Source organism: Monodon monoceros, unplaced genomic scaffold, assembly GCF_005190385.1.
Source record: "Monodon monoceros isolate NGI ecotype Baffin Bay Population unplaced genomic scaffold, NGI_Narwhal_1 Super_Scaffold_21, whole genome shotgun sequence".
NCBI classification, from domain to species: Eukaryota; Metazoa; Chordata; class Mammalia; order Artiodactyla; family Monodontidae; genus Monodon; species Monodon monoceros.
Genome location: NW_021703778.1, coordinates 151,211,909 through 151,238,767, shown reverse-complemented (window position 1 = coordinate 151,238,767; position 26,859 = coordinate 151,211,909). Strand labels below are relative to the sequence as shown.

The 26,859-nt window shown below is 42.1% G+C and overlaps 1 protein-coding gene across 23 annotated transcripts in view; it reads right to left on the bottom strand.

The window, feature by feature from the left end:
* Nucleotides 1-26,859, bottom strand: part of NRXN3 (neurexin 3) — a 1,692,180-nt gene that overhangs the window by 121,709 nt on the left and 1,543,612 nt on the right. For 6 of the 23 annotated variants that reach the window (XM_029238320.1, XM_029238322.1, XM_029238321.1 and 3 more), the window contains one exon: nucleotides 25,989-26,009. The exons of the other annotated variants lie outside the window; for them this stretch is intronic. In XM_029238320.1, coding sequence (XP_029094153.1) covers nucleotides 25,989-26,009 — 21 coding nt within the window. The remainder of the gene's footprint in view (nucleotides 1-25,988; nucleotides 26,010-26,859) is intronic. 23 annotated transcript variants of the gene reach the window in all.

Here is a 26,859-nt window from a genome sequence, read left to right as displayed (position 1 = left end):
ATTACTGAGCCTGCACTCTAGAGCTCGCGTGCCACAGCTACTGAAGCCCGCGCACCTAGAGACTGTGCTCCACGACAAAAGAAGCCACAGCAATGAGAAGCCCGCGCACCGCAATGAAGAGTTGCCCCCGCTTGCTGCATTGGAGAAAGCCTGCTCACAGCAACAAAGACCCAACACAGCCAAAAATAAAAACAAATAAATAAATAAATTTATAAAAAGAAACAAACAAACAATACCTAGTGCAGACATTCAGTGAAATTCTGCTCTTCTTGAGATGACGGTACAAGCATCACCATAGCAGCTCTGGACATTCGTAAAGGTGACAAGCATTTAGAAATACTATATGACCCCCAAGAGACTATGAGCTATTCCACTACAGGCATCATCAGCATCCCCAGCACTAGGCACGTAGTAGGTGCTCAATCAAAACTCTACAATTTGTCACCGGGAGTTAAAAATACCACACCCATTCTCCTTTCTCATTGTATCGTCTACTTTTCCTGTCGATGCAGTGCTAATTTCTCTGGAGATAAATGAGGAACTTACTTCCCCAGTGTGAGATTAATTATTCCACGCCACTGCTAACTCCCGACCATATCAGTCTTTGACAGCGTGCAAAGATAAATGGTGAGGCAGCCATTTGAAAGGAAATCATTATGGCGCCTCTCTGCTCATATTATCACATTCATATCAGCATGGGAGATAACTTTGAAACTGCTTGTACTGCACTGAGGACCAATGTTCTGGCTGGGGCCTGCAAAGATGAAAAAGTCCCTTCTTGCCTTCAAAGCCTTCCTGTTGCAGTTTGCCTTTCAAAGGCACCCACCGCTTGTGTAAAGGGCTTCCCTGGAAGCGGTGGGTGCCATCGACCTTCTCCTCTTAAGAGAAAGCAATCAGGGAGGAGAGGAGGAGCTGTTTCCCAGCAGAGGGCAAATTTGGGTGGATGTGAGCTGTTTCCCAGCGGGGCTGGCCTGTGGACTGTGAGTTCCAGACAGGTCCCATGATGGAAATGTTGAAGCCGCCCACCACCCAGCTCACGCCAGCTCTCCCCAGGTTGGAAGGAGGAATCAGGGTCTCTACAGGCCATCAACTAACTGGTCTGAATTTTAAACACACAAAGACCCTGCTATTCCAAGTAGTCATTTTTGCTTTTAATGTTCTACTAAATTAAAGGTGCAGTACAAACACCTACTCAGTTAACCTAGTGCAACTATTCTAACTCTAAAATGTTTTATCCTAAAACAGAGGTGAGCTATGTAAAGCTTCACAGGAACACTCCCAGTTTGCTTCAGGGAGAAGGTGCCTCTCAGTTGAGGCCAGCAATTTAAGAGGCAATGGTCCCTTTTTCCCGCAAAGGGGAGCCTCATAAAATTTCAATGTCTGATTTGCCCACATGTGAAATGACTCACTTTCCCACCCCAGGGCTCTGGGGATCCTAGCTTCAGATGAGGGGCTGATACAAGGGTTGCTCAAAACCTGGCATTTCCTTTCAGATCTGAATGAAAAAAAAAAAAAAAAATCCAGGATTTCTCTTGTAGCAGCTTCCCTCCAGGCCAAGGAAATGAGTATAATATTTGCACAGTGGGAGTTCTTTCTTCTTTTTTTTTTTAACTGTCATAAAATAGGAATAAGAAAATAAGGGTCATTCACAGCAGATGAAGTAAAACAAAAAGAAAAGAGAAATGAGACATTGGCCAATGCACTTTCTTAGCCTCAAAGGTTAGACCGGCCAATGTTTTTCTTACATCTAATCACCTGAAGGTATATATAGGGCTGCGACCTGAAACAAATAAGTTGTTTGGGCTGTGCTCCTCTACATTTATGTCATTCTGGGCCTGACATGCAAGCTTTCCTGCTACCCTGTGGTTACAGGCACTGTCCCTTGCTCTTTGCTGAAAAGTTGAAGTCACCTGGAGTAGCAACACACCGCTGGATAGGTCTCCACAGGAGCATGTATTTATTTCGGAAAATAACATCTCCATCCTCAGCTTGATTAGACAGCAAGGATTTTCTGTATATCCAATGCTCATGGTCCACACCAGCTGCCAATGCACCACTGGTCCAGTAAAACTGCGATTAACCAGATACCAACCAACGAAAGCTTACATAAACAGGCTTTATTGTTATTATGTTTTCACTCAGATTTTAATAGTCCGGGGCATCTTTCAACACCAACAACCAATTCTCCAATTCCTCGGGCACCAACTAGGTGTCCTACAATTCAATTCAATTCTGATACTAACTACCTGGAATTAGCATCAAATTCCACAGGTTAAAGGCTCAGTCCTGAAACAGGAGGGATGGGGGCAGGGTACAACCTTTAAAAGAATGACACAGCTATTGAGGATATGACATAAACTGGTTAGAATCAACTAGGTCCAAGATGGAGGAAGATTCGACTTCCAGTGGACCTTGAGCCTCATTATATGCTCATTGTGATACATTAGCTAAATGACACACCCACCAGCACCATGACAGTTGTGAAGCTAACCATAAAAGGCCAAAAGGCAGTGGCCCAATTCCTGGAAATCCCCACCCTTTCTTAAGATAGTTGGAAAAATCTTCCCACCCCATATTTCAGGGCCTCTTGCCTTCTAAGATGGCCCACACTCTGTCTGTGGAGTGTGTTTCTCCCAGGGCCATTCTCGCCTTTAGAGATGGACTGCGCTCCGTCTCTGGAATGTGTATCTCTCTAAATAAATCTATTTCTTATCACTTGGTGTCTCAACTGAATTCTTTCTGCAAGGAGACATAAAGAACCTGAGCTTCCTTAAGTCCTGAGACCAAGTGTGTGACCTCAATTAAAAAACCGTGGGGGCTTCCCTGGTGGCGCAGTGGTTGAGAGTCCGCCTGCTGATGCAGGGGACACGGGTTCGTGCCCCGGTCCGGGAGGATCCCACATGCCGCGGAGCGGCTGGGCCCGTGAGCCGTGGCCGCTAAGCCTGCGCGTCCGGAGCCTGTGCTCCGCAACGGGAGAGGCCACAACAGTGAGAGGCCCGTGTACCGCAAAAAAAAAAAAAAAAAAAGACCATGGGTTTAAGTCCCAATCTGAGCTGTGCAGTTTCAGCCCCACCAGACTGCCCTCACTTCAGACGCCAGTCACAAGTATTGACTCCCAGGTTACCCACACTTCTGACGAACTTGGCTCCTAAGGTGTGATGATTTTCTTGAATGGCTCACAGAACGTGGACACTTATGTTCACCAGCTTACTATAAAGGATGCAAATGAACAACCAGATGAAGAGGCACCTAGAGTGAAGTCCAGAAATATCTGACGTGCAGGAGCTGTCATCCCTGTGGAGTAGGGGTGCATCACCTTCCTGGCATGTGGATGTGTCCCCCAATTCAAAAGCTCTCTGAACTCTCTTGTTCAAGAAATTTTATAAAGCTCAATCTCCAGCCTCCCTCCCTCCCTGGAGTTCAGGTGTGGGGCTGAAAATTTCCACCCTTTAATCACTTGGTCTTTCTGGTGATCAGTTCCATCCTGAACCTACCTAGGGCCCCATTCAAAGTCACCTCATTAGCATAAACTCAGATGTGACTGAGAGGGGCTTGCTAGGAACCACAGGAGACACTCCTAACACTCAGGGAATTCCAAAGGTTTGGGGAACTCTGCCAGGAACTAGGGACAAAGACCAAATATTTATTTTTTATTACACTGCAAGTAGAAAGCAGCAAATGCTAAGTTTATCAGAAATATATTTAGGCAACAAATATCTAGAAATGCTGTAATATCAATGGAGATTTCACTTAATTTTCTTAAGCACTATGTGTTTATATGGCTAAATAATTTTATCAGTAGCAAAATAATACCAAAATGGAGCAGGAACCTGTGGAGCCCTCCTGGGTACAAATCCTTTCTGTGTCCCCCATCTCTTGTTTGTAGGCAATAGGCTTCATTCAGCTTCCCGACCTTCCCTGAGTTCCAAAGGGCAAATTCAAACAGCTGCTAATCAGGGAAGGGAGGGAATGCAAAAACTAAGGAGGAACAGTCAAGAAACAATGGTGCAGCTGTGGGGCAGGGTCTTGGTTCCTCCTCAAGGAATATACATAACAATACCTTTGATTTCTTCTGCAGGAACTAAGGCCCCCATCCAGGTGGAGGATGGTAAATTCTGGCTGAGTACAAGATTCCTGTTAACTCACCACCAGCCAATCAGAAGAAAGTCTGCATACAATGGAAGATAACAAAGACTCTGACCCCCTCTCCAAATGATTCTTCCTTTAAAAACTTTCATGGTCAAGTGAAATCCTCAGAGTTGGTTTTGGACATGAGTCTGCCATCTCCCCAGGTTACCATCCTCCTGAATAAAGCAACCTTTCCATTCCCACCAGCACTTATCCTTCAAGCATTGGCTTTCAAGAGGCAAACAGCTGAACCTCAGCTCAGTAACACCACCAGCAACATTTATTGAACACCTATAATATGCCAGACACTGTGCTAGGCACTTTATGTAAATTATTTTCAATTTTCCCCCAAACACTGTGAACGGAGAAATAATGTAATTTTGCCAAAGTCACATGGCTTCTCTTTGTGTTAGAAGTAGACATAGGTCTGCTTGACCTCAAGGCAGTCTCTTTCCCTTGTCATCTATCTCATGTAAAATTATGTGAGAATCACAATGACAAAGCTGGTAGAGTGCATGATCTTGAATCCTCAGGGAACAGTAACAACTATATTTAATTTTTTGCGTTCCAAAACTCAAGAAGTTTTTCAACAAGGGATTAAGCAAAAGGCATTCATCCCCCCTGGACTTTCAACACATCATTTGGCTTACACATTGCCTTCCACATCTGTAAACTGAGGAAAATAATAGTACCGTGCACATAAAGCTCTCAGCTTCACACGTAGAACCTGGTAAACACTGTATTCAGGGAAGTGATAGTTAAAACCAGTAGATAATTCAGACTAAGTAATCACAAAACTCTCCATTAGCACCGGGAAAATAACTGTACAAGTCAATTAAAAGACTCTACGCACTTCAGATTCAACACACTAGTACTTCTGTTGAATGCATTAGGTTGTGGTCAGTGTGCAAAGAGTTATACATGGAGCGTTTTTGTTTTGTTTTGTTTGTTTTTTCCTGCTGGTTGAATTATTATAATGGGATGAAGTTATGTGAAAGCAGTTCTACAATCAAATATTCTTATCCAGACAGAGCTTGTCAATCTCATGACTGAGAAAACAACACTAATACTGAAACCGAGCAGGACCCTGTGGGGCTCCTGGGCATGGGAGCCTTTCTGTGTCCCTCGTTTCTTATTTGTAGGGAATAGGGAATAGGCTTTAGCCTCCATGACCTTCCCTGAGTTCCACAGGGCAGGTTCAAAGAGCTGCTAATCAGGGAAGGGAGAGGATGCAGAGGCAAGGGAGAAGCAGTCAAGAAACAATAATGCAGCCTTGGGGACAGGATCCTGGTTCTGCCTCAACGGATACACAAAAGGATATCTTTGAGCTCTTCTGCAGAACTCAAACTCCCAACAAATGGAAGATGTTAACTACTTGATGAAGCATTCTTCAGAGAAGATCAAGAGGCCAGCTGAGGCCAGATTAAAGGAATGCAGGCCCTGCACTCACTGTGATCCTTATCAGCAACCCCACCCTTGAACCATTGCTATAAAACTGCTCATCAAATCCTCCCAGGTTGGGATGCAAAGTTTTTCAGGGCACAAGGCCACTGTGTCCCCCTTTGCCTGGCAAAGCAGTAAAGCTATTCTTTTCTACTTTACCTGAAACTCCGTCTCCGAGATTCGATTTGGCACCACTGCACAGAGGCTGAGCTTTCAGCATCAGTACTTCTAAGGCACCTGTCACTAAACTGCAGAAACTGAGTCAGACAGAGACATTTTAAAGCAAATCCTTTAAGTAAATCCTACATCTAAGTCTCTAAGTTCACATGAATGACTTTTATTAAAATTTGCTTTTTTCAAATAAACAAATTAGACAACAAGAGGAACAGAAAAATCCAGCCTCAGTCTCTGGTTTCTATGCTGCCAATACAAATAAGAGATTAGCAAAATATATATATATATATATCGCAGGAGTCTTTTCCTTGGAAAGACAACAGGAATTCCCTCCAAAATGTATCTGAACTCTACTTCCGTAAGCTCCCTGGGACTCAGATTTGTTACTGTGGGAAGCATCTGACAGTTTCTTGAAGTGCCTCTAGGTAGAAATATGAATCAGATTAGCTTCCTGCCTTGGAACGATTCTCCTCGGGGCATACCCATGTGCAAAAAGTGCACCCAGATGTTAGCAAACAACTGCACTATCATTTTTCCCCTTCCAGAATCTCTGTCAAGAAACACTGTAGAGGGAGATCGGCTTGGTGCTTTGCGATGACCTAGACGAGTGCGATAAGGAGGGTGGGAGGGAGGCTCAAGAGGGAGGGGATATGGGGACATGTGTATACATATGGCTGATTCGCTCTGTTGTGCAACAGAAACTGAAAACTAACACAGTATTGTGAAGCAATTATACTCCAATAAAGATCTATTAAAAAAAAGAAAAAAGAAACACTGTAGAGTTATGACTCTATAAATATGTTGCAAATGAGATCCAGTAACAAAAAACTGGTGTTGTTTATTCATAAGGTATACCAGACCATTAGTGAGAGCATAAGGCTGCTGACATTGCTTATTTCAACATCTCACTGAAAGACCACAAAATGTGGCTGGGATAGGCCACACTTTCTCTAACCTCTTTGAATGGAACAGGTTAGTCAATGGGGGAATCAGTACATGAGGTCAGAACTGGACATGACCCAGTCCAACCCAACCTCTACATGGCAGTTTTGCCCAACGTCACTCAGCTAGTTAGTGGAGAGTAAGAAATGGAATTCAAGTCTCCGCTGCCAATCCTAGGCCTTCTGTAAAGTCACACTCCCATCTGAGCAGGAGGTAAAGAAGAACAGTGAAGGATGAGTCTGACTAAGAGAAAGGAGTAAGTCACACACTGAAGGTTTCCTTAAGAAACTCACAGAATCCTGCTTCTGCTAATCTGAAACAAAGGGAACACCAAAGACCATGTTCTGAGCCCACTTGTCATTTTTGCCTTGTCCTGTTTTGCAAAATGGAAATTGTCACACATGTGTCAGTCTAAAAGTCCTTCAGGAGTTCTAAATTTCTTGGTCCACATCTTATGTTTACCTATTTTTCAAGACCAAAAATAGTTATTCTAAGAAACAGTCCTGAAAAGACTGGAAAACCAGATAGATATTTCCTCTCTGATCTTCCAAACAGGTGTGCAACTTCTGCAATGGGCTTTGCTGGCTGTGCTGGAAGGCGTGGCAATTGAGTGCAGGCAACTGGGCTTCACTTCCTCACCCCAGGCCCCCCATGCGCTCCACTCTTCCACACACATCACAACCAGCCTGACCTCTCTGCTTCCTCGTCTAGTCACCTCAAGACTCTGGTCACAGGGCTTCCCTGGTGGCGCAGTGGTTGAAAGTCCGCCTGCCGATGCAGGGGACACAGGTTCGTGCCCCAGTCCGGGAAGATCCCACATGCCACGGAGCGGCTGGGCCCGTGAGCCATGGCCACTGAGCCTGCGCGTCTGGAGCCTGTGCTCCGTAACGGGAGAGGCCACAACAGTGAGAGGCCTGTGTACCGCAAAAAAAAAAAAAAAAAAAAAAAAAAGAAAAGACTCTGGTCACATTCCCCTTTCTCCATTAAATCTTCTTGAAACCTTTCTAGTCTTCACTCTATTATTAAGTTCAGTACTGAATTTAAGCATTTCTCATGTCACTCAATGTGGGTATACCTGTGTTAGTTTCTTACTAGATTTTAAGTTTTTCCAGTAGACCGTAAATCCCTTGAGGATACTGACATGCCATTGTTTTGCAGTTACCTTAGAGCTTTGCATATAGCCAGAGCTCAACAGTAAATGTGGATTGTTTCTCTCCCTTGGAGAATAGAAGTCACAGCTTATACTCTTTAAGTACCTCCCATAGTATACCAGGCAGGATACTGAGATTTCCTTGTCTTTACATTTTTTAGAGTTAATGTACATTACAGGGTGGGTAGCAGCATCTGCGGTCTCTGCTTATAACGTACCAGGAGCACCTCCAAACACTTGCCCTTCCCCAACTGTGACAACCCAAAATGTTTTCAGACATTGCCAAAAGTCCTCTTGGGGTGGGAATGGGGTGGTCATAAATCATCCCTGATTGAGAACCACTAAATATATTACATTTACAGCCATAAGAGAGGTACTAGCTATAAAGAGTATATTAGTATCTTGTAAACTTTCTGGATCTCTGTGGCTTAGAGAGAGGTTATCAATAAAAGTGTAGCACAATCAGGGCCCAAGTTCATTCTCAACAATGGGCCCTTCAGAGCCATCTTTTTTTTTTTTTTGCGGTACGCGGGCCTCTCACCGTTGCGGCCTCTCCCGCTGCGGAGCACAGGCTCTGGACGCGCAGGCTCAGCGGTCATGGCTCACGGGCCCAGCCGCTCCGTGGCATGTGGGATCTTCCCAGACCAGGGCGCAAACCCATGTCCCCTGCATCGGCAGGCGGGCTCTCAACCACTGCGCCACCAGGGAAGCCCCAGAGCCATCTTTTAAGCAGACTGTTTTAGCCAACTTATCTCTGAGGATGGGGTAAGGACTGGGTCACATGTGCGTGTCAGCGCTCCCTATGTAAACCTGAGCAGGCTAAGTGACATCTGTAAAGAGGTGTGGGAGAAGCAGATCACTTTCTTTTAACTCTTGAACATGGCAGCCATCTGACAAAGTAGAGAAAAGTGCTTTACTGAAAGAATATTCCTCCTTCCCTGAGCCTGGGAGATCTAGCTTGGAGTACAATTTCATAGAAATCTGAACTCGGAGCCAAAAGAAAGTAGAAGCGAGTTAAGTCTATTAAAAGGCAACGGAGAGGGCCTGGCCTGCACTAAATTCGTGTGCCAGAGACCAGCATCGAGGCACCACTCGCCCTGTCAGGTCTACTAACTGATGTCGTGTGGCAAGCTCCTGAAAGGGGAAAGGAAAGTGTGGTTCTCCGTCTCAGAGGTTCACTGGTGAACCAGTAAAGAGACAAAAATGAATACAAACTTCCTGAAAAGGTAACAATTAATTCTGAAGATGGCAATTTATCACAGTGCTGCCAAGGGACATGGGGACCCTGGGGTGTGCTTTCAGGTGGCGATTCATTGCTACATCTGAAATTTCATTTGTCTCCTTTAGACACACATACACAAAAGAGTGAGAATGGAGACTTGGAAAAGGAGAGAACAAAGAGGAAGGAGGAATGAGAATCCTGCCCAGGTTATTAATGGAGTGGACTCGAATTTCATTAGTCTTAACATTCTGCTCTTGGCATGAGCGGCTGATCATCTGAGATGCTACAATGCACCCAACAATTAGGGCAAACTCTAGACAAGAGGGGCTGGTCATGTGTCTCAAGGTTAAGCAGCTGGTCTGTGGGCAAGCTCCAGAGAGGGAGATGGCAAGTGTAAAAGGAACAGTTTGTTTTTGGTCTCTCTCTTCCTCATTCCTCCTTATACTCCCATTGTAGTCCCTTTGTCCTCATTTCCATCTCTCTTCAATCAGGCTCCCAGAATTCACAAAGCATCCAGTTGTAAAAATGAAGATCCATATTTACCTATAAAGGTAGGATATTTTCAAGTGTTACCTCAAGGCTACTATGTTGATATATTTCTCTCTGATATGTGCTCATATATATCCCAGGTCTCCCAGTTTCTTGCTGTTCCTCCTAGATTGCAGTACCTTCCCAATGTGGTGGACATGGGTGGATGGTATAATACACAGAAATAACTCTGAATAAAACTCATTCAAGACCATGGTTACCAGAGACAGCCAAGTGCATTCCTTCCTTTCAATACTTCAAGAGAACAGAAATGATATTAAGTGATGATCTTTTATATCCCAGGTATTTTGTTACATTCTACCCATCCATCCATACATTGTTCTTTTATTTTAAAAAATGTTGAATGCCTGCCAAGTGGCACGCACTAATCTACGTACTTGCCCAAATGAAGCCTAAAGTGTACTAAGAGAGGCAGATATGAAAAGACAATTACAATATAGTAGAATTAGTAGTTAGGATAATGATAAGCTCCATTACTATGGAAACACAAGAGAAAGGCACCTGGATCCCAGGTAAGATATTCCAAAAGAGGTAAAATCTGGGCTGGGTGTTTTGGGAAGGATATGAGCTAGCCAGAAGAAAAAGAATGAGAGATTGGGTTCTCAACAGAGAGACCAGCATGTTTATGGCATAAAAAAGGAAAGTTCATTTGGGAATTCATGCTGACAAGCAAGTCAGCATGGCTAGAGCATTACGTGAGAGGAGTGGGGTAACATGAGTTGGAACTAGAAAGAAAGCGGATGCTAGCATGAAGTATGCTGTCCTATGAAGATCAGATTTTATCCTGAAGGCAATGGGATCCTTTGGAGGTTTTAAGTTAGGAGATGGCTTAGGCAGATATACACTGCAAAAAGTCACCCTGACTGCATTGTGTAAACTAATGAAGACGGGCAAGACTGGTGTCCAGGAAACCAGTTATGAAACTACTAAAGTAAACAAGACAATGGCAGTGATGATGGAGAGGAGAGGTGGACTTAGTTGTTACTAAATAGGTAAAAGGAGATTTCAAGGTGACTTGTGTAAACCTCACATCAGTCCTGTTACGTGGCTATTAATACCCATTTTATGGATGAGCCTTGGCAAGGTTAAGTAACTTGCTTAAGGTTCTACAATAATAAACCAGTGGGATGTCATAAAATCTTCAATGTCTAACTCCAGTGACCTTTTTATTCTCATTGAGCTGAGCATGATTTATCTCTCTATGGATTTCTTATAATGTGTTAAATCCTAGGGATTAAAAATGAGTAAGAAGTGCTTCCTGGCAACAAGTTGCTCAGAATCGAGTAAACTATTAGCAACTTCATGCTACCCTACCCTGTCTCTTTGTCTCTTGCTTTAATCTAAGCAGTAGGTTCTGGGATAGCTCTTTTACAATCTTTTAATTCTCACAGTCAAGAAAAGAATCCAGATGTTGAATTTACAATTTTCCTTCCCTGATTTCATTCCATTACTTAAGTAACCCCTTGCTCTCCTTGTGGCCAGCCACTTACAAATATCTATAGTCCGTAATGTCATTTCCTCTGACTTGTCGTTTAGCCAAACTATACATATTCATCTCCTTTAAACCTTCATAAGTCTTTCCTTCAATTCCCCTAATCAATCCTCTTGCCTCTACCTGGTCTACCTCCAATTTGTCTACATCTTGAAAGATCCTATGGAAGCAAAAGATACGGTGCTCTTATTAATAATTCTGCTTATACATCACACATTTTCACCATTTTAAAGTCCCTTTTTATTACTTGGGAAATTTTGCATGAAAATAACATTATATCTCTTGAGAAGCCTGTCTACTCCAACTATTCATTTCTCCACGGAGACTCACACACCACCCACCTTTTCTATCCCAAAGCATAATGATGTCGAAAGAGAAGGAATGGTAAGCATGATTAACATACTACTAGGCAGTAACGATCGGTTTCTGGAATTAGTTGAGTAGTAAGATTTTTTTGTTGTTCTTCTAAGGTTGCAGGAGGATGTACGAAGAATAAAAATAAAATTTATCTGCAACATGTTTCTAAATGGAATGCATTTATTACATTCTTATAGGGCTTATTTGCAGCTCTTTAAAAATAATTGACTATCTAATTAGAGAGATAGACTACATTGGTATAGAACACATATACAGATAAATACTGCTTTTTATAGCCTCCACTATCACAGATATAGAAACATACAGAGTGAAACTCACTCAGTATCTTAACTCTTAAATTTTCTCTATCTACATACACTGTCCAAAACAGAACTTCAAATGAAAGCTCCCAACGTTTACCATTTATTTAAATGTAATTCTCTGATTCTCTACAGACAGAAATTTCCCATGGTACACACACACACACACACACACACACACACACACACAAAGCGATCACCATTCTGAAGAATTTCTCTCTAGTTGGTTGAAATGCTCTGAACACTGAGAAGAATATAATGGGTTTAATTTTCTTTATCTTTAGGCATATGCATATCTGCTTGAAGTACCTCAATGAGAAGGAATGCTTGGAAATGGACTAGGACCCTAATTGCGAAGTCATTATGGACTCACACAGCAGCACAGATGGGTCCTCTAGAGGCTCTGGTATTAAACAGAGAGCCCGACCACTGCTTGGCTTGAAATGTGACTAAGGTCCTTAAATGCTCTACCTCAGTCTTCCTGTCTGAGAAATGTGAAGAGGTATAAAATATGCACAGAAGTTCACTGCACTTGTGGAGGCACTGAGAAAAGGACACCAACCTGAGCTCAGCAGAGTGAGACATGGTGGCAGAGCAGGTAGGTAACTCACCAAGCAGGAAATATTTGAACTGAGCCTTGAGGGGTTATTACTTTTCTAGGCAGAGCGAGTGGGTAAAAGAGCTAAACCAATACAACAAGTCCCCTACATACGAACCTTCAAGTTGTGAACTTTCAAAGATTCAAATACACGTTCCATCAACTTCAGGTGTGAGTGAAACTGCAGCTTGCCCTCCGTCTTCTGTTGCTGACGATCCTTCAGCTCTACCACCTCCCGCCTCCTCTCCCTCCTCCCGTCAGTAACTCTTCTTGCCTGTTCACTCAGTGCCAGCCCCCGTACGCCAGCTGTTGTACTGCACTACTGTACTTTTCAAGGTGCTGGACTGTAAGATTAAAAAGGTTTTCTTTATTTTTTGTTTGTTTTTTATGTATTATTTGTGTGAAAAGTATTATAAACCTATTACAGTACAGTACTGTATAGCCAATTGTGTTAGTTGGGTACCTAGGCTAACTTTGTTGGACTTACAAACATGCTCTCGGCATGGAACTTGTTCGTATGTAGGGCATTTACTGTAATGATAATAATAGCTAACATTTACTGAGTACTTACTATGTACCAGGCACTAGTCTAAGAATATGAAATATATGAATGCATTTTCTCTTCAACAGCCCTATGGAAATGTTGATATTTTTATTACCTTTATCTTATAGATGAAGAAGCATGCTCTTGTGCATGTTATATGTTCCCAGGTGGAAAGAACAACATTTTAAAAATTATATCAGGGTGTGACTAGAATGTTGGGTGCATGTGAGAAATATCTGTAGATGAGGAAATAAAGAAGGACAGGGGTGGGAACCTGTAGGGCCTTGTAAGTATGATTCTACATGAAGGGTGAGATCATAGCTGGAATTTGTTTCACTGTGACTTTTGTCCACAATAAATATGTATAACTTGTTTAGAAAGAAAAATTGTTGAGAGTATAATACTCATGAAATCTGAGTATAAAGGAAAGAGAGTGTCCTCATCGAGGGACAGTAGGTAGCTGATGGAAAGGGTAGGAAGCAGGTTGTTGTTTTGATTTTGCTTTTAAGAAGGAAAAGCCCTGGATATATCATAGGCTGAAGAGATTATATTAGTGGCACCACAGGAAAATGAAGGCAATGAATGATGTCAAAAAGCTTGGGAAGGGCTTCCCTGGTGGCGCAGTGGTTGACAGTCCACCTGCCGATGCAGGGGATGTGGGTTCGTGCCCCGGTCTGGGAAGATCCCACATGCCGTGGAGCGGCTGGGCCCGTGAGCCGTGGCCCGTGGCTGCTGAGCCTGCGCGTCCGGAGCCTGTGCTCTGCAACGGGAGAGGCCACGACAGTGAGAGGCCCACGTACCGCCAAAAAAAAAAAAAAAAAAAAGCTTGGGAAGAGTCTAGAGTGGAAGGATGATGAGAACAAGATTTTGAGCAGAGGGATGAAGGGCTTCTCCTAAGGTGAGCACAGAAGCTTGTAAACTTAGAGGGAGAGGAATTTGAAGACACTCATGACTGATGAACATTTTCTTCCAAAAGAAAGTAGCATTTGAAACTCAGTGGTGCAGAAGTGAAGAAGGGAACTGAGTTGGGAGGTTGAAAGGATGCTAATCAAGAGTTATAGGCAAGGGGGCTGCTGAGCAAGAAAAGGAAAGGCTTCTAAAGCAGGTTGAAGGCACCCTTCCCGTTGGGTAGAGGGGAGAAACCATTTGGAATGATCTAGAATGAATAGAACAGAGAAAGAAGGGAGTTGAGGACCATAATGAAATGCAATTTATAGATTAATGGAAACTTGATGAAGCAGGAAAGCAACTGGATTTAAGTATGAGAACTGAGATAGTAGGGTTTAAGGTTTCAGCGAGCTAGCAGTTCAGAGCAGTGCAAAGACATAGCGTGAGGCCATCAAGCCAGGTTGTTGTGTAGGGAGGGTCTAGTTGCTATCCTAGTAAAGCCACTATCATCTCTTACCTGAACTGATGCAGTAGTCACATAACAGGTATCTATGACTCATCTCTCACTCTTCACAATCTTTTCTAACATGGCAGCCTGAGCGATCTTTAAAAAGCACACATCACATCATGTCACTCTACTGCTTAGGAGATTCTAATAGTTTGACATTGAACTTCAGTAAAATCCCGTCTCTTTTCCATGTCCTAAGGGGCCCTGAATCATTGAGCTCCTGTTCACCCCTCAGACCTCACCTCATACCAGATTTCCTCTGGCTCCAGCTGCATTACCTTCTTTCAAACTCCCTCAGCATGTTTCAACCTAGAGCCTTTACATTGACCATCTCCTCTGCCACAAATGTTCCTCCCCCAGATTTTACATGCTTGTCACTGAAGTCTCAGCTTAAATGTTCCCTCCTTAGAGAGACTGTCTTTAAAATACTCATCCACCACTCACCCTGTGACACCTCCCTGCTTTATTTTCTTGAGGGCATTTGTCAGCACATACTATATCCTCTCCCGGATTTATTTATTGGCAGTCTCCACCCTTGCCCCTAGAACGTATGTTCCATAAGAACTAGTATCACAATTACAATTATCTGTTTTGTTTTTGTCAGGGTCCAGAAAAGTGCTTGGTCCATGTTAGTAATTACCCAGCCTTCCCCACTCATGTTTGTTGAATGAGTGAGCTGAGAGGCTGGAGACCTTGAAGGATGGTCCACTCTTTGGAATTCTGAGACACACCCTTCATTTTAGAGGCAAAGGTTTAATTGTTTTAAGAGGCTATGATTCCAAGGTAAGGAGGATTAGGAAATTGTATCAATGAGCCATCATGAGAAAACAAAACCAAGATAAGAAAGGGTAGTACAGTAGCCTGGGCACCTTAAACCTGGTGATGAGCCATCATAATTATTCTTCCAGAAAGTCCACGGAGCAATATTTGCAGGAGCAGTATCACTGAGACACATTTACAATTTAAAGTGCAAACATTTTCCCTACTACTAATTAAACTGCATTGCTTTTTATCTGACTTGCCAAAAGATAAAGTGCAGAATAATAAAATAAAAGCCTGGACTCTCCACCAAGTCTCTCGCTGATCTCTTTTCCTGAAGCTGTCTGGGTGATCTTACTACAAATGTAGTTTTAAGCTCAGAAGACATATTGATATTTGAGTCTGGAAAAGAAGTCTGAAAGAACTAACATGTAGCTGAAGGGCCAACACTATTTTTAAGTTGGCTGGGCTATGTTGCTGTTCTGTTAGTGAGAGTGGTGGGGACACTTCCATCAAAAAGGCAGAAAGGTAAGTGCTCTTTTTGGAGTCAGCACAGGAGTCAAAGCCATGTGTACTTCTGAGGATAAGAGCCGGGGGTCTTTCTAAGAAAAAGACTGGATAGCTAATAGACATCCTTTGCCACTTCAAATACTTCTTCAAAGCAGTAGTCCTGTTACCAAGAGAAGACTCCACTGACATCCACTAGTTGGTGAAACCTACACCCAGGGAAATAATATGCCATCACTCCACACCACGAAGAATCTTCTAAGAAAGTCTTGTCTTTTGAATGATCTAAAACAGCATTTAAATGCAACACAGGAAACTGAACGCTCCATGCCATTAAAGAAGGAAGGAATCATCTGGGTAAAAAACTAAAACAAGCTAAATTTGGAGGCAAGGACTGTGAAAACCATTATTCACTCAGGTTTGGGTGGAGATGCCTGCTATTATTACTAATAATCAGAACAATGATAATAAATGAATTTAATCCTAAAGCAGGAAGCATAATTGACAGCGCAGGCATGATGTCCTATAATCACCCAAGCCTCAGCTGTGCCTAGGCAGTTAAGAGTGGGAAGAACTAGGGAAAAGAATTACAATTAAAAAGAAATTGACATATATGAATTGAATCGGGCACATTATCTCCAGCTTCTGGTTCAGACTTTTTATTACGAAATTAAATAGAGAGGGTAATCAGACTGCAGGAAAACTTTCACTGAACTCCACAGTTTCCACCAAGCAAAAAAGAAAATTAAGGCAAAGCATGAGAAAATAGGAAGAAGAATTAGACGTTTTCAAATAACTGATATCTGGTAACTAGTGCTCTATTAAAGAAACAAGCGAGTGAAATACAGGATGGCTATAAAGTATGGAAACCTAGAAACATATACATACTAAATGGTTTCTTGATATTACAATACATGACAGGTTCTGTGTCAGGACATTCCTGACAATTATATGGCGGGTTCAATGTGTATGGTCACTCATTAGCAAACATAGTTCAACGTATTGCACAAAATTGTGATAAACACAGTGTATTCATGCATTTCTCTCAAGCCTTACATATATGTCTGTGAGGCTTTGCCCTAAATTATTTGTATCTCTGATTTTCACTGAGGAAGACTGTGCCTTTGGTACACCATGGATCCAGTAATCTAGGGGGTTCAGAACAGGAGACCATGGAGCCCATTCAACATGGCCGTACCATTCAATCCAGCTTTGGAAACTCATTCAAACCAGTCCCACATCACTCTGTCATAGTAATGGGATGATGCTTCATCCCGTTGGATACCTTATGAGTGGCCTTCTGGGGGCCCTTCAAGTGTGGGCATTAACTGGCCACTTAACATGGTCAAATCTGGTACGTTTCCAGACTTTAGAGCGAAACTGTAGACCAAAGACTGAGAAACATGATACAGTACGCTCCCTACAGCAAGGCCTTAGCACAGGCTGTTCCCTTGGCTTAGCTTACCTAATTTCTCATCCTGAACAGTGCAGCTCCTACACTGTGCCCTCAAGAAAATCTTCCCAGATCAGAACGTTAGCTTAAATCTCTTTCTGCTTTCTTAGCAGCTTGTTCTCCATTGAATTCATCGTGCGATTAAATAATTACTTGAGAACTTAGTTTCTCTTATGCCTTCTTCCCATGATGTAAGCTCTGTGACAGGTAGCATATATCTGTCTTATTCACCCTTCTATCTCCATCAAGATCCTTCCATGCAGTAGGCAGTAGCCACTAACTATTGAGCAATTAATCTTCCTCTTTTAATTCCCTAACACCATCTTGAATTCAAATTAAATGCTGAAAAAAAAAAAAAGATTACAAAGACCCCCTTTGCAAATGCTGGCTCTGCCTTGCAAGAAAACCCAAAATAAGGTTCGCCAGAATCTCTATAATCCTTTAAAGGAAAAATAACTTCCACCCACCACCTGAGTCTCTCTCTCCTCAGGGAGTATTGGGGAAGCTGGGAGATCTGACTGAGGCCTTGTTCAATTGTCAAATCATTCCATTGGCTTCATTTACTGAGCTCTTTAGGACACAACATGATTTAACAGCGCCAGACATGACAAAGCCATCTCTGATATTTTCTAACATTATCGCCTTTCATTGTACATTGCAAAGGAAAATGTCTCTTGAATTTAAAAAGGATGCTGAGATGAGAAAAATGTTTACAACAGAAGAAAGAAGAATACAAAAATACCTAATATGATGAGGAAAAACCCCAGAAGAACGTAGAATTTACTGAAAATGAGGGGGAGAGAGGAAACATAAACACACCTTAATTTCCCTCTTATCAGTGACTTGATTGGCACTGTTTTCTGTGATTTATATTTACCTCTAGTTATTATTATGCATGTTGCTGAGTGCAACATAACAAAAATAAGTTGCCTAGACATTCACCCCAAATCCCCCAAATTGAAAAGCCATGAATTTCCTGGCAGCTATTAGAGTCAAAAGGACATTTTATAGATGCTCTTTGTACGGCTGTATGGTGCTCTCAGTGTGGCTTTGGAAGTGGAGTTTGCTATTTATCTCCTTTCTTCTTCAAATATTTTGATCTACTTCAGAGCCTCTAGTAATCTTTGTTTTCTGGTTAGCAATGTTGATAGAAATGAGTCCCCACAGAAACAGCCTTGGGATCATCCGCATCATCCCACTTAAAATTTCCCCTGAAACCTCCTATTCATGATTTTCTCACCTTGGCCTCCAATCATCTCTCCTCCAATAGCTGCAACCTTTGGTTCATACTCAGTGTAATTACTTAATTAAATCCTGTTTCCAGTATCTATATCCATATATATCTAACATTAATCCACTGATTTTTTTTTTTTTTTTTTAGTGGAGCCCCATTTGTGCTCTTAGAATGTATTATTCCTCTTGAGTTGCAGGGAATACGTGCAGTAATTCTTTTTCTACAGCAGCTACATCAACTAGCACATGTAAAGGAAAGGCAATAAATATATTACAGTGATAAAGCTGAAAGAAGCTGAGAGCTCAGTGAACAGACTTCATCACCATGCACTGTATGACGGAGCTCAATGGCATGCAAATACATTGTCTGTCGTTTCATAGCATAAAAATTCCAACTTGACTATTCTAATCCTTGCCCCTCTCGGAAATATAAGCACCTGGTGTGAAGCAAGAGACTGAGCTATGCTCATTTTTGGATGCAAAATATTCAAAGCGCTTATGTGTATTATTTAATTCATATGCTGAGATGGCTAGAGAATAAGTATTAGGGAAAAGAAGACAAAATAGAGGTCCCTAAGGAAAGCTTTGTCTCAGTATACAGAAAGAGTTGGCAGTACAATAATTCTCACTGAAATTTTGCATTGATAGTAAGTTTGGGTATAATATATACCTATTAAAAATGTATATATACCTATTAAAAATACAGCAGCTAGCACTCCTAGCAGCTGAAGTAATGATGCCTCTGCTCTGGAGTAATGGGAGTTTGTGTCCTATGTGAAGTTTTAAGCTATGTAGATGCATTATTTAGAGAAAAATTAAATTAAAACATCAAATTAATATATGCTTATTGTTTATTTTATTTATTTACTTTTTGGCTTCACTGTGTGGCTTGCGGGATCTTAGTTCCCTGACCAGAGATGGAACCTGGGCCCTGGCAGTGAAAGCACTGAGTCCTAACCACTGGACTGCCAGGGAATTCCCAATGCTTATTGTTTAAATTACAAAGGGTGGGCAAGCAATCTGCCCCTGGACAGACAACTTTGACTGATGGAACTAGGTTGGCCCATCTCTAAAGCTCCACTAGTTGTATGGGGCTCAATAATTAGACAATCCCTGAGATTCTCTGAGTATAAACATTCCATGAAACTATAATCTCAAACTAATAAACAAAATATTTGCAATAATTATTGTAAACTGAGTCCTTGAGACTAAAATATGTTTCAGATGCAATAACTTTATTTTAACATGGCTTATTGTCGCCATCTTTGTTAGTCAAAAAAGACATTATTTACATTTGAAACTTGTTTTTGGGGAGTAGAAATTAAAGACCTTATTCTTTGTTATTCTTCAATTGAGTTGACCTGTATAAACAGAGATGATTGCTGCCTCTGCAAGTATAATAGCAGATCGGCGTGCTACAGTTTCTGTAGAAAACTGACGTAAAAATGAGTCTGCTCAGACTGAGAAAATATTTAAGAGCCCTCCCAGACTGTGTGTTCCTTTTAGGCAGAGGTATATTTATTTCATTCTTTGTTTCCCCAAAGCCTGGCACTCGTGAGGTGCCCAATATTTGTGTCGTAGAATATATGCCCCATAAGGAAAGAGGTTTTTTTTTTTGGTCTGTTTTGTATATTTCTATAGCTCAAATGCCTAGAATGGTGTGTGGCCCACACTAGGCACTCAATTCACTAAAATATTTGTTAATTGAATACAGATCTGACTAAAACTGAAGTTACATGTGGGTACCACAGCTATAAATTCCATATCCTCATAAACTCAACTTTGGAAAGACAGCATTTTCTAAATCAGATTATAGTACTCTATCTCGGTTAATGAATCTGCCATTTTATCAGTAGACACATGTGTTGTAATAGTGCTTTTATTATGGTACCATTTTCCCACCAAGGACCACTGCTGTGTAGTCCTCCTAAATGACAGAGCCAGAAATTAACTTAGCAATCACCCTTTCTTTGAATGAGAAACAGGACAGAATCAGATACTGTGGCTTATACAATACATACGTAGAATTATTTTTCAAAAAGAGCCTTTTCAGAAACTTGAAATCAACCAGGATATGGAAGCGATTATATTATGGGAGTTGCAAAGCAATGAAATTATTCTGTCCAGTCTTTTGCATAAGTGGTCAGGAATAACATTTGCATACGTTATATCATATTGATTCTTGCAGACAGAGACTCGATAAAGACAAAAGAACACATGCAAAAATAAATGCCTAGGGGGGGAAAAAAACCCAGAAGACACAGATGGAGGCATCTATCATATTTGGCTTTAAAACAAAAACAACAAAAATAATAGAATAAACAAACAAAACCAAAAATAATGACAACAACCACAAAACCTGATTCAGGTCAGTTCTCTTTAGTAAAAAGTGTCTATTTCTATCTTTGTCCTTGCTCAGTTCTCCCTCGTGAAATCCACTTTCAAATGTCATCCCCTCCCCCTTGCCAATAGATCAAGCATTCTCTAACAGGATAGATACGGCAGTAAGGAACTAATAATGATAATAATAATAATAATGAGAAATGGCCTCAGAGATATCTTTCATGTGTCTTCCCCTCTCCTTGTCTTTCTTCAGTGGAACAGCTTCCCAGCCAGTGGGGCATTAATCAACAGTGCAGCGGCTACGAGATAAAGGCTGGGTGGAATTTCATTGTGCATTATAGTGTGAGTTGTGGGTGCATGAATATGCGTCTCTCTCAGTGTCTGGGAGGAGGACGTGAAGAGGCAGAGGAGGAAAATCTGTCATTTTATATATTTCTACCGCTCAAGATGGTCAGGACTGGTTTCCCATTGTTACCGTGGATTAAAATCATTCAAGTCCTTCTGCTTTCACTGGAGGTCACCACTCGGAAAGGGGGATAAATACTGTGACAAGTTAAATTCTACCTACTTATTTTTCCCCATCTGCCTCGGGGGTATGTGGCAGAGGAAGGGACAGGAGGAGGGGCCAGTGGAACCTGGAGCAGGACTGTCTGATGGGATAAGTTTTTCTTTGTTAATCAGTTCTTTCACTTACATAATGCTTTGGGTTAACAAGATTTCCTGTTTTGAAGAGCCTTGAATTAAGTTTGGGGAGACGGTTTAGAAGAGATAGGTAAACAGGTGCTACGCTACTCAGCAAGGAACTATAAATATCTACTAGATCCTTGCTCCAGAGAGCGAGATCCACATACTGCAGCCTGACATCATCCGGGAATTAGCCAGAAATGTGTGATCTTAGCCCCACCCAGAACTGACTCAGAATCTGTGCTTTAATCAGATCGCCCAGGTGATGTGTATACACTAACAGTTTCGGAAGCACTGTTCTAGCTAACACATGCAAACACGTGAGCATCCTCTCTCTGTCTCTGTCTCTCTGTCTCTCTCTCTGTCTCTCTCTTTCTCTCTCTCTCTCTCTCTCTCTCTCTCTCTCACACACACACACACACAATCAGATCAAATGAGAGATAGAAGAAGCCACATTATGTACATGTACATTATGTACAAATTTCCATCAAGTAATTCTCTCGGTGACTGCTAGCCACCACAGATATGCTGTGCATTTATCTCCCCCAGACATCTCATCCCTGGATGATGAAAAAAACCAAGGAGAACTTTACATTCTCCATTTAGCTAACAGAACTAGCTCTCTAGACAACCCAAGGCATTAATTAGGTTTCAAGAGGCAGGGCTGTCATAACAGCCTCAGTGTGTTTCTAATTTTTACAATCATTCAAACATGCACCAGAAAGGTATGAAAGCACATCCCATCCCTCCTACTGCCTTGTCAAAGGCAGAATGGAAATATCCATCTTGAAGCGTGGCTAGCAATGATTGCTGCTTAAAGTCATTTCCCTGTCACATATAAATAGAAAGAAAGAGATGCATTTTCAGAAAAAAAGAAATTTCTTGGACCTTAGCTTAAACTGGAATCATTGATTCTTTTGACAACTCAAGAGACATTTATTAACTACTTCATCTTCCACATAGCGGTGGTCATTGTGGAACTCCTTCTGAAAGCTTTCAGCAAAGAGGGGGGATACAAAAATAAATCATTACTTGTATTATAATTTTAATTAGATTAAATATATTTTATTCACTTCTCTCAACCTTAGCCATCCAATCCATGAAATGGACAGATAATTCTTACAGCAACACGATTACGGAGTATTTTCGCTTGCTCTCTCCTTTCCTCTCTTCAACTTTTCTTCCCCTTCCACCCCCTAATTCATTTATCCATCCATTCAACTGTCACTGTATGTGCAAGGCACCATGTTAGCTACTGTGAGAAAAATGAAGAAATTGGAGACAGTGTGAATCTACCCTTATACTTGTTAGATGAGGAAAGAGTGGAAATCCAAGGAAGCTAATTGCCACATCATAGGCCAAATGGTTAATTAAAGAATAAAAAACAAAATTTAGATGCTAAAGAGACCTGGATTGGAATCCCATTTAAAATAACAACAACAACAATCTTTTATCGAGTTGCACCAATTTAAGCCCTTGACTTACATTATTGTAACCTATCCATGGATTTGATGTCATAATCTCCATATTTTGGTGGTGAAACTAAGCTCCAAGAAGCAACTCAACCAAAATCCCACAGCTGACAAATGAAGGTCCACCTCGAGTCATGGTTTTAACCATTTTATCTACAAATGAGGTCTTCTGACCCTCGTTTCTGTGCTCTCTTTCCTTCATAACACGCTGCTTCCACACGGCTGTCTTGAATAACATTTCTCCCTCCTCGGCTTCCTCCCTCTGTGGATAAGCATTCATTCACTCAATGCAGTTTTCTTTTCTTCAACAAACATTGATCGAGCCCCACTTTGTGGCCGGCACTATGCCAGGCCCTGAATGTTGAGTGAGGAACTACATAGACATTACTCCTTCTCTCAATCTAGTAGCTTCTCATAGTGTCTTCCAAAATCTTCTTTTCAAAAGGTCATAAACTATGGAGCCAGATAAGTCATACGGTCACGACCAGGAATGAATGGGTTCATGTAACATACTCAGCCATTAGAGAAAAACAAAAAAAGGAACCTGAAGCAGATAGAAGACTCTCACCAACCCACTTACACATGCACAACCAGGTAAATGAGCCCCAAGTTAATTTTCTATCCATACCAATAGAATAGGATAGAAGCAGTGGTCCATTAAAATAATTTTTACTTGCCTATATTTAAAGGTAGGTTTCAGGAGAATTAAGAATTAATTAATTATTTAATTAAGAATTAAATAATTTGGGAAAGGAATATGGTGAAGAAATTAGAGAGGGAAAGCGGTGATATTACACTATTTCCAAAAGTGCTTTGAAAACTCTAAGTGCTAGAAGCTGCTTTTGCTATTAGGATGACAAATAAGTTCTAAGGAAAGAATTTAAGACCAGAAGTCAAGAAGAACAGCCTCGCACACCAGATATAAGGAGATATCTCTGGACTCCTTATTCTTAAGGCAAGGAGTCCAGAGCAGCAAAACCACTGTGGAGGGAATTCCTTGGTGGTCCAGTGGTTAGGACTTCGCACTTTCACTGCCGAGGGCATGGGTTCAATCCTGCAAGCCATGAAGCACAGCCAAAAAAAAAAAAAAAAGAAAAAAAAAACCACAACAAACCACTGCAGATAACTCACCAGAAAGTGGGCCTCCACGGGGTGGGGGAGGGGAGCAGGAGAGGGACAGTGCTTGGAAGTGAGGGTCAGTCTGTATTACAAGCAAGTGTACTCCCTGAGAAGGTGCTGACAGACTGTTGGCCATTCATTTGTTTCAGGCAATACTGACTGAGGGTTTACTCTGTGCTCTGACAGTGCCTGAAACAAACATCTTGCTATCCTAGGACTCACATTTCACTAAATAGAAACAACAAACAAATAAATATGTGATATAACATCAGGGAGAGATAACTGCTCTGAGAGACAACGAAGCTGAAGGTGACAGAGAGTGCTATTGTACAGGGGATGGTCAAGGAGGGCCACTCTCGAAGGTGCCATATGGGCAAAAATCTGGATAGAGTAAGGGAGTGAGTCGTGCAATAGCTGGAAAGAGCTGCATCAGGCAGAGGAAACGGCAAGTGAAAAGCCACAGATGTGCTTGGTGTGCTCGAGCAGGGCTGGGACTAATGAGGGGGCGCTCATCTACTGTGTAACGTTTAAAGGAATGGCCCCAACTCAGTCATCAAGATAAAGAATACCTTATTGCAATATTTTAAAGTCAACATCAATGCAAAACAAAATCCGTGATAAGCAAAAAAAATCAACATTTTAAATAGACACAAGATCCCACTCTGCAACTGTACAACCCTCACTCGCCCCTCCCTTATCCTGGCTCCAAGTTCAAGGAAGATCAAGAAGACCTGTGTACCTGGAGCAAGGTGATAGGAAACACGGTCAGAGAGAGAGCAAGTGGGAGACCATACGCCACACGGAAAGGGTTCAGGCTTTACACTTGGCCAGGTAGATTGTTAGGTGATTGGAAAAACCACCCGGAGCTTTAGAAACATTTGGAGACCACGGTGAGTAGCCAAGAGCTGACTGCACTTTCCTCTCAGCTGTTCAGATGGCTCAAAATAAGATCCAGTGCTTTCATATATATGGAATCTAATAAAAAAAAAGGGGGGGCTTCCCTGGTGGTGCAGTGGTTGAGAGTCCGCCTGCCGATGCAGGGGACACAGGTTTGTGCCCCGGTCCGGGAAGATCCCACATGCCGCGGAGCGGCTGGGCCCGTGAGTCATGGCCGCTGAGCCTGCGCATCCGGAGCCTGTGCTCTGCAACGGGAGGGGCCTTAACAGTGAGAGGCCCGCGTACAGCGGGGGAAAAAAAAAAAGGTTCTGATGAACCTAGGGGCAGGACACGAATAAAGACACAGACATAGAGAATGGACTTGAGGACACGGGGAGGGGGAAGGGTAAGCTGGGACGAAGTGAGAGAGTGACATGGACACATATACACTACCAAATGTAAAATAGATAGCTAGTAGGAAACAGCTGCATAGCACAGGGAGATCAGCTCCGTGCTTTGTGACCACCTAGAGGGGTGGGATAGGGAAGGTGTGGGGGAGACACAAGAGGGAGGAGATATCAGGATGTATGTATACATATAGCTGATTCACTTTGTTATAAAGCAGAAACTAACACACCATTGTGAAGCAATTATACTCCAATAAAGATGTTGGGGGGAAAAAAGATCCAGTGCTTTATTAGCAATTCTGGTGGGAAATTCTACCCTATAAATATTACAACCTAATTAGAAGGGCATCTCTTCAACTTCTCCTAGCATCTCGCAGACTTCTGCTTGTATGTGATGAGGCCCTTCTCAGAGATCCCTTAAGGGACTTTTTCCAGCTTTGGGAAGTGCTGATCTATGTGTCCTGCCAACACATAAGTCTTTAAGAGGTGGGTAAACCCATCAAGTTCCTTTTTTTCCCATTAGAACTATGGCATTCTGGAGAGAAAAATGTCACTGGAGAGTTCTACCAGGTAATGAGTAAATTAGAGTCCAATTTCCTTCCCCCCAGTTATTCTCTGGGAGGGGAAAAGTAAGTACCTGTGCGAGGGTAAGGAGGAAACAGAAGATATTTCTTGGCTGGCAGCTAAAGTCTAATTAGACTGACAAATCTTCAGTGCCTCCCCCAGTTATGAAGCTTGGCAGGAAAGGAACGAGCCCTGGAGCCACACATTACATAAGGCCTTTAATCAATATTAGTTGAGCCCTGATCCTAAAATAAACTTCCCCTAGAGGCTCTGTTGTCTGGCGGTAAAAGCAAGGGATGGAAAAGTGTGTGGACTCCTAGTCTCACTTCTATCAAGCTGGTGGCAGCAGGCAAAAGGTGGAGGGGCCCAGAGGGGATAATTTTGGGGAAAAGTGTAACATAACTTACCCCCTGTTATAGCATGGTATTTGGAATAAAGTAGATTAATCTTGTATCCCAATCCAAGACAGTTTGATTATTCAAAGAACCTTGAGAAAATTCAGTGTTCTAGCCAGAATCTCAAAACGCCATGGACAACAACATGCTGTAAATGTGTGTGTCATGTATGTGTTGAACCATATGGAATTGCTTCTGATCTACAAAAATGGCAGTTTCACAAGTTTCACCCTAATAGAACACTTTGCATGTGATAACCGCTCAGCTAAGCTAATTCCCACTCCATACATCCCTTCTAATTGATGAGTTCAGGGCTGTGATTCAATCTAGGACCCTCAAAGGAAATCCTGGGTGATCACAGGTTTGTGTGGGTGTAGACAAAATTGTTCTTGTGCTTATCCAGCCATACAGGGAGGCTAAGCTCTGTGAGGATCTGTGAGTCCTGGGAGAGTCTCTTGGGTTGAAGTGGTTTTCCAAATGTCTAGCATTTAGTGCAGACTTGTGGGATAGGGCGTGGCCTAAGTTCTTTCCACATCTGGTTGTATTTATTACTCACAACAAGCCTATGGTAAAGATACTGTTGTGCCCATTTTACAGATAATAGAACTGAGGTTTAGAGGGTCTAATCAATATTCCCGGAGAGACACAGCTAAGTGGCTGGAAGAACCTGGCGTCCAACCCAGAAATTCTGATTCTAAATTTCTCTCTCTTTCCTTCAGCATACTGGGACTG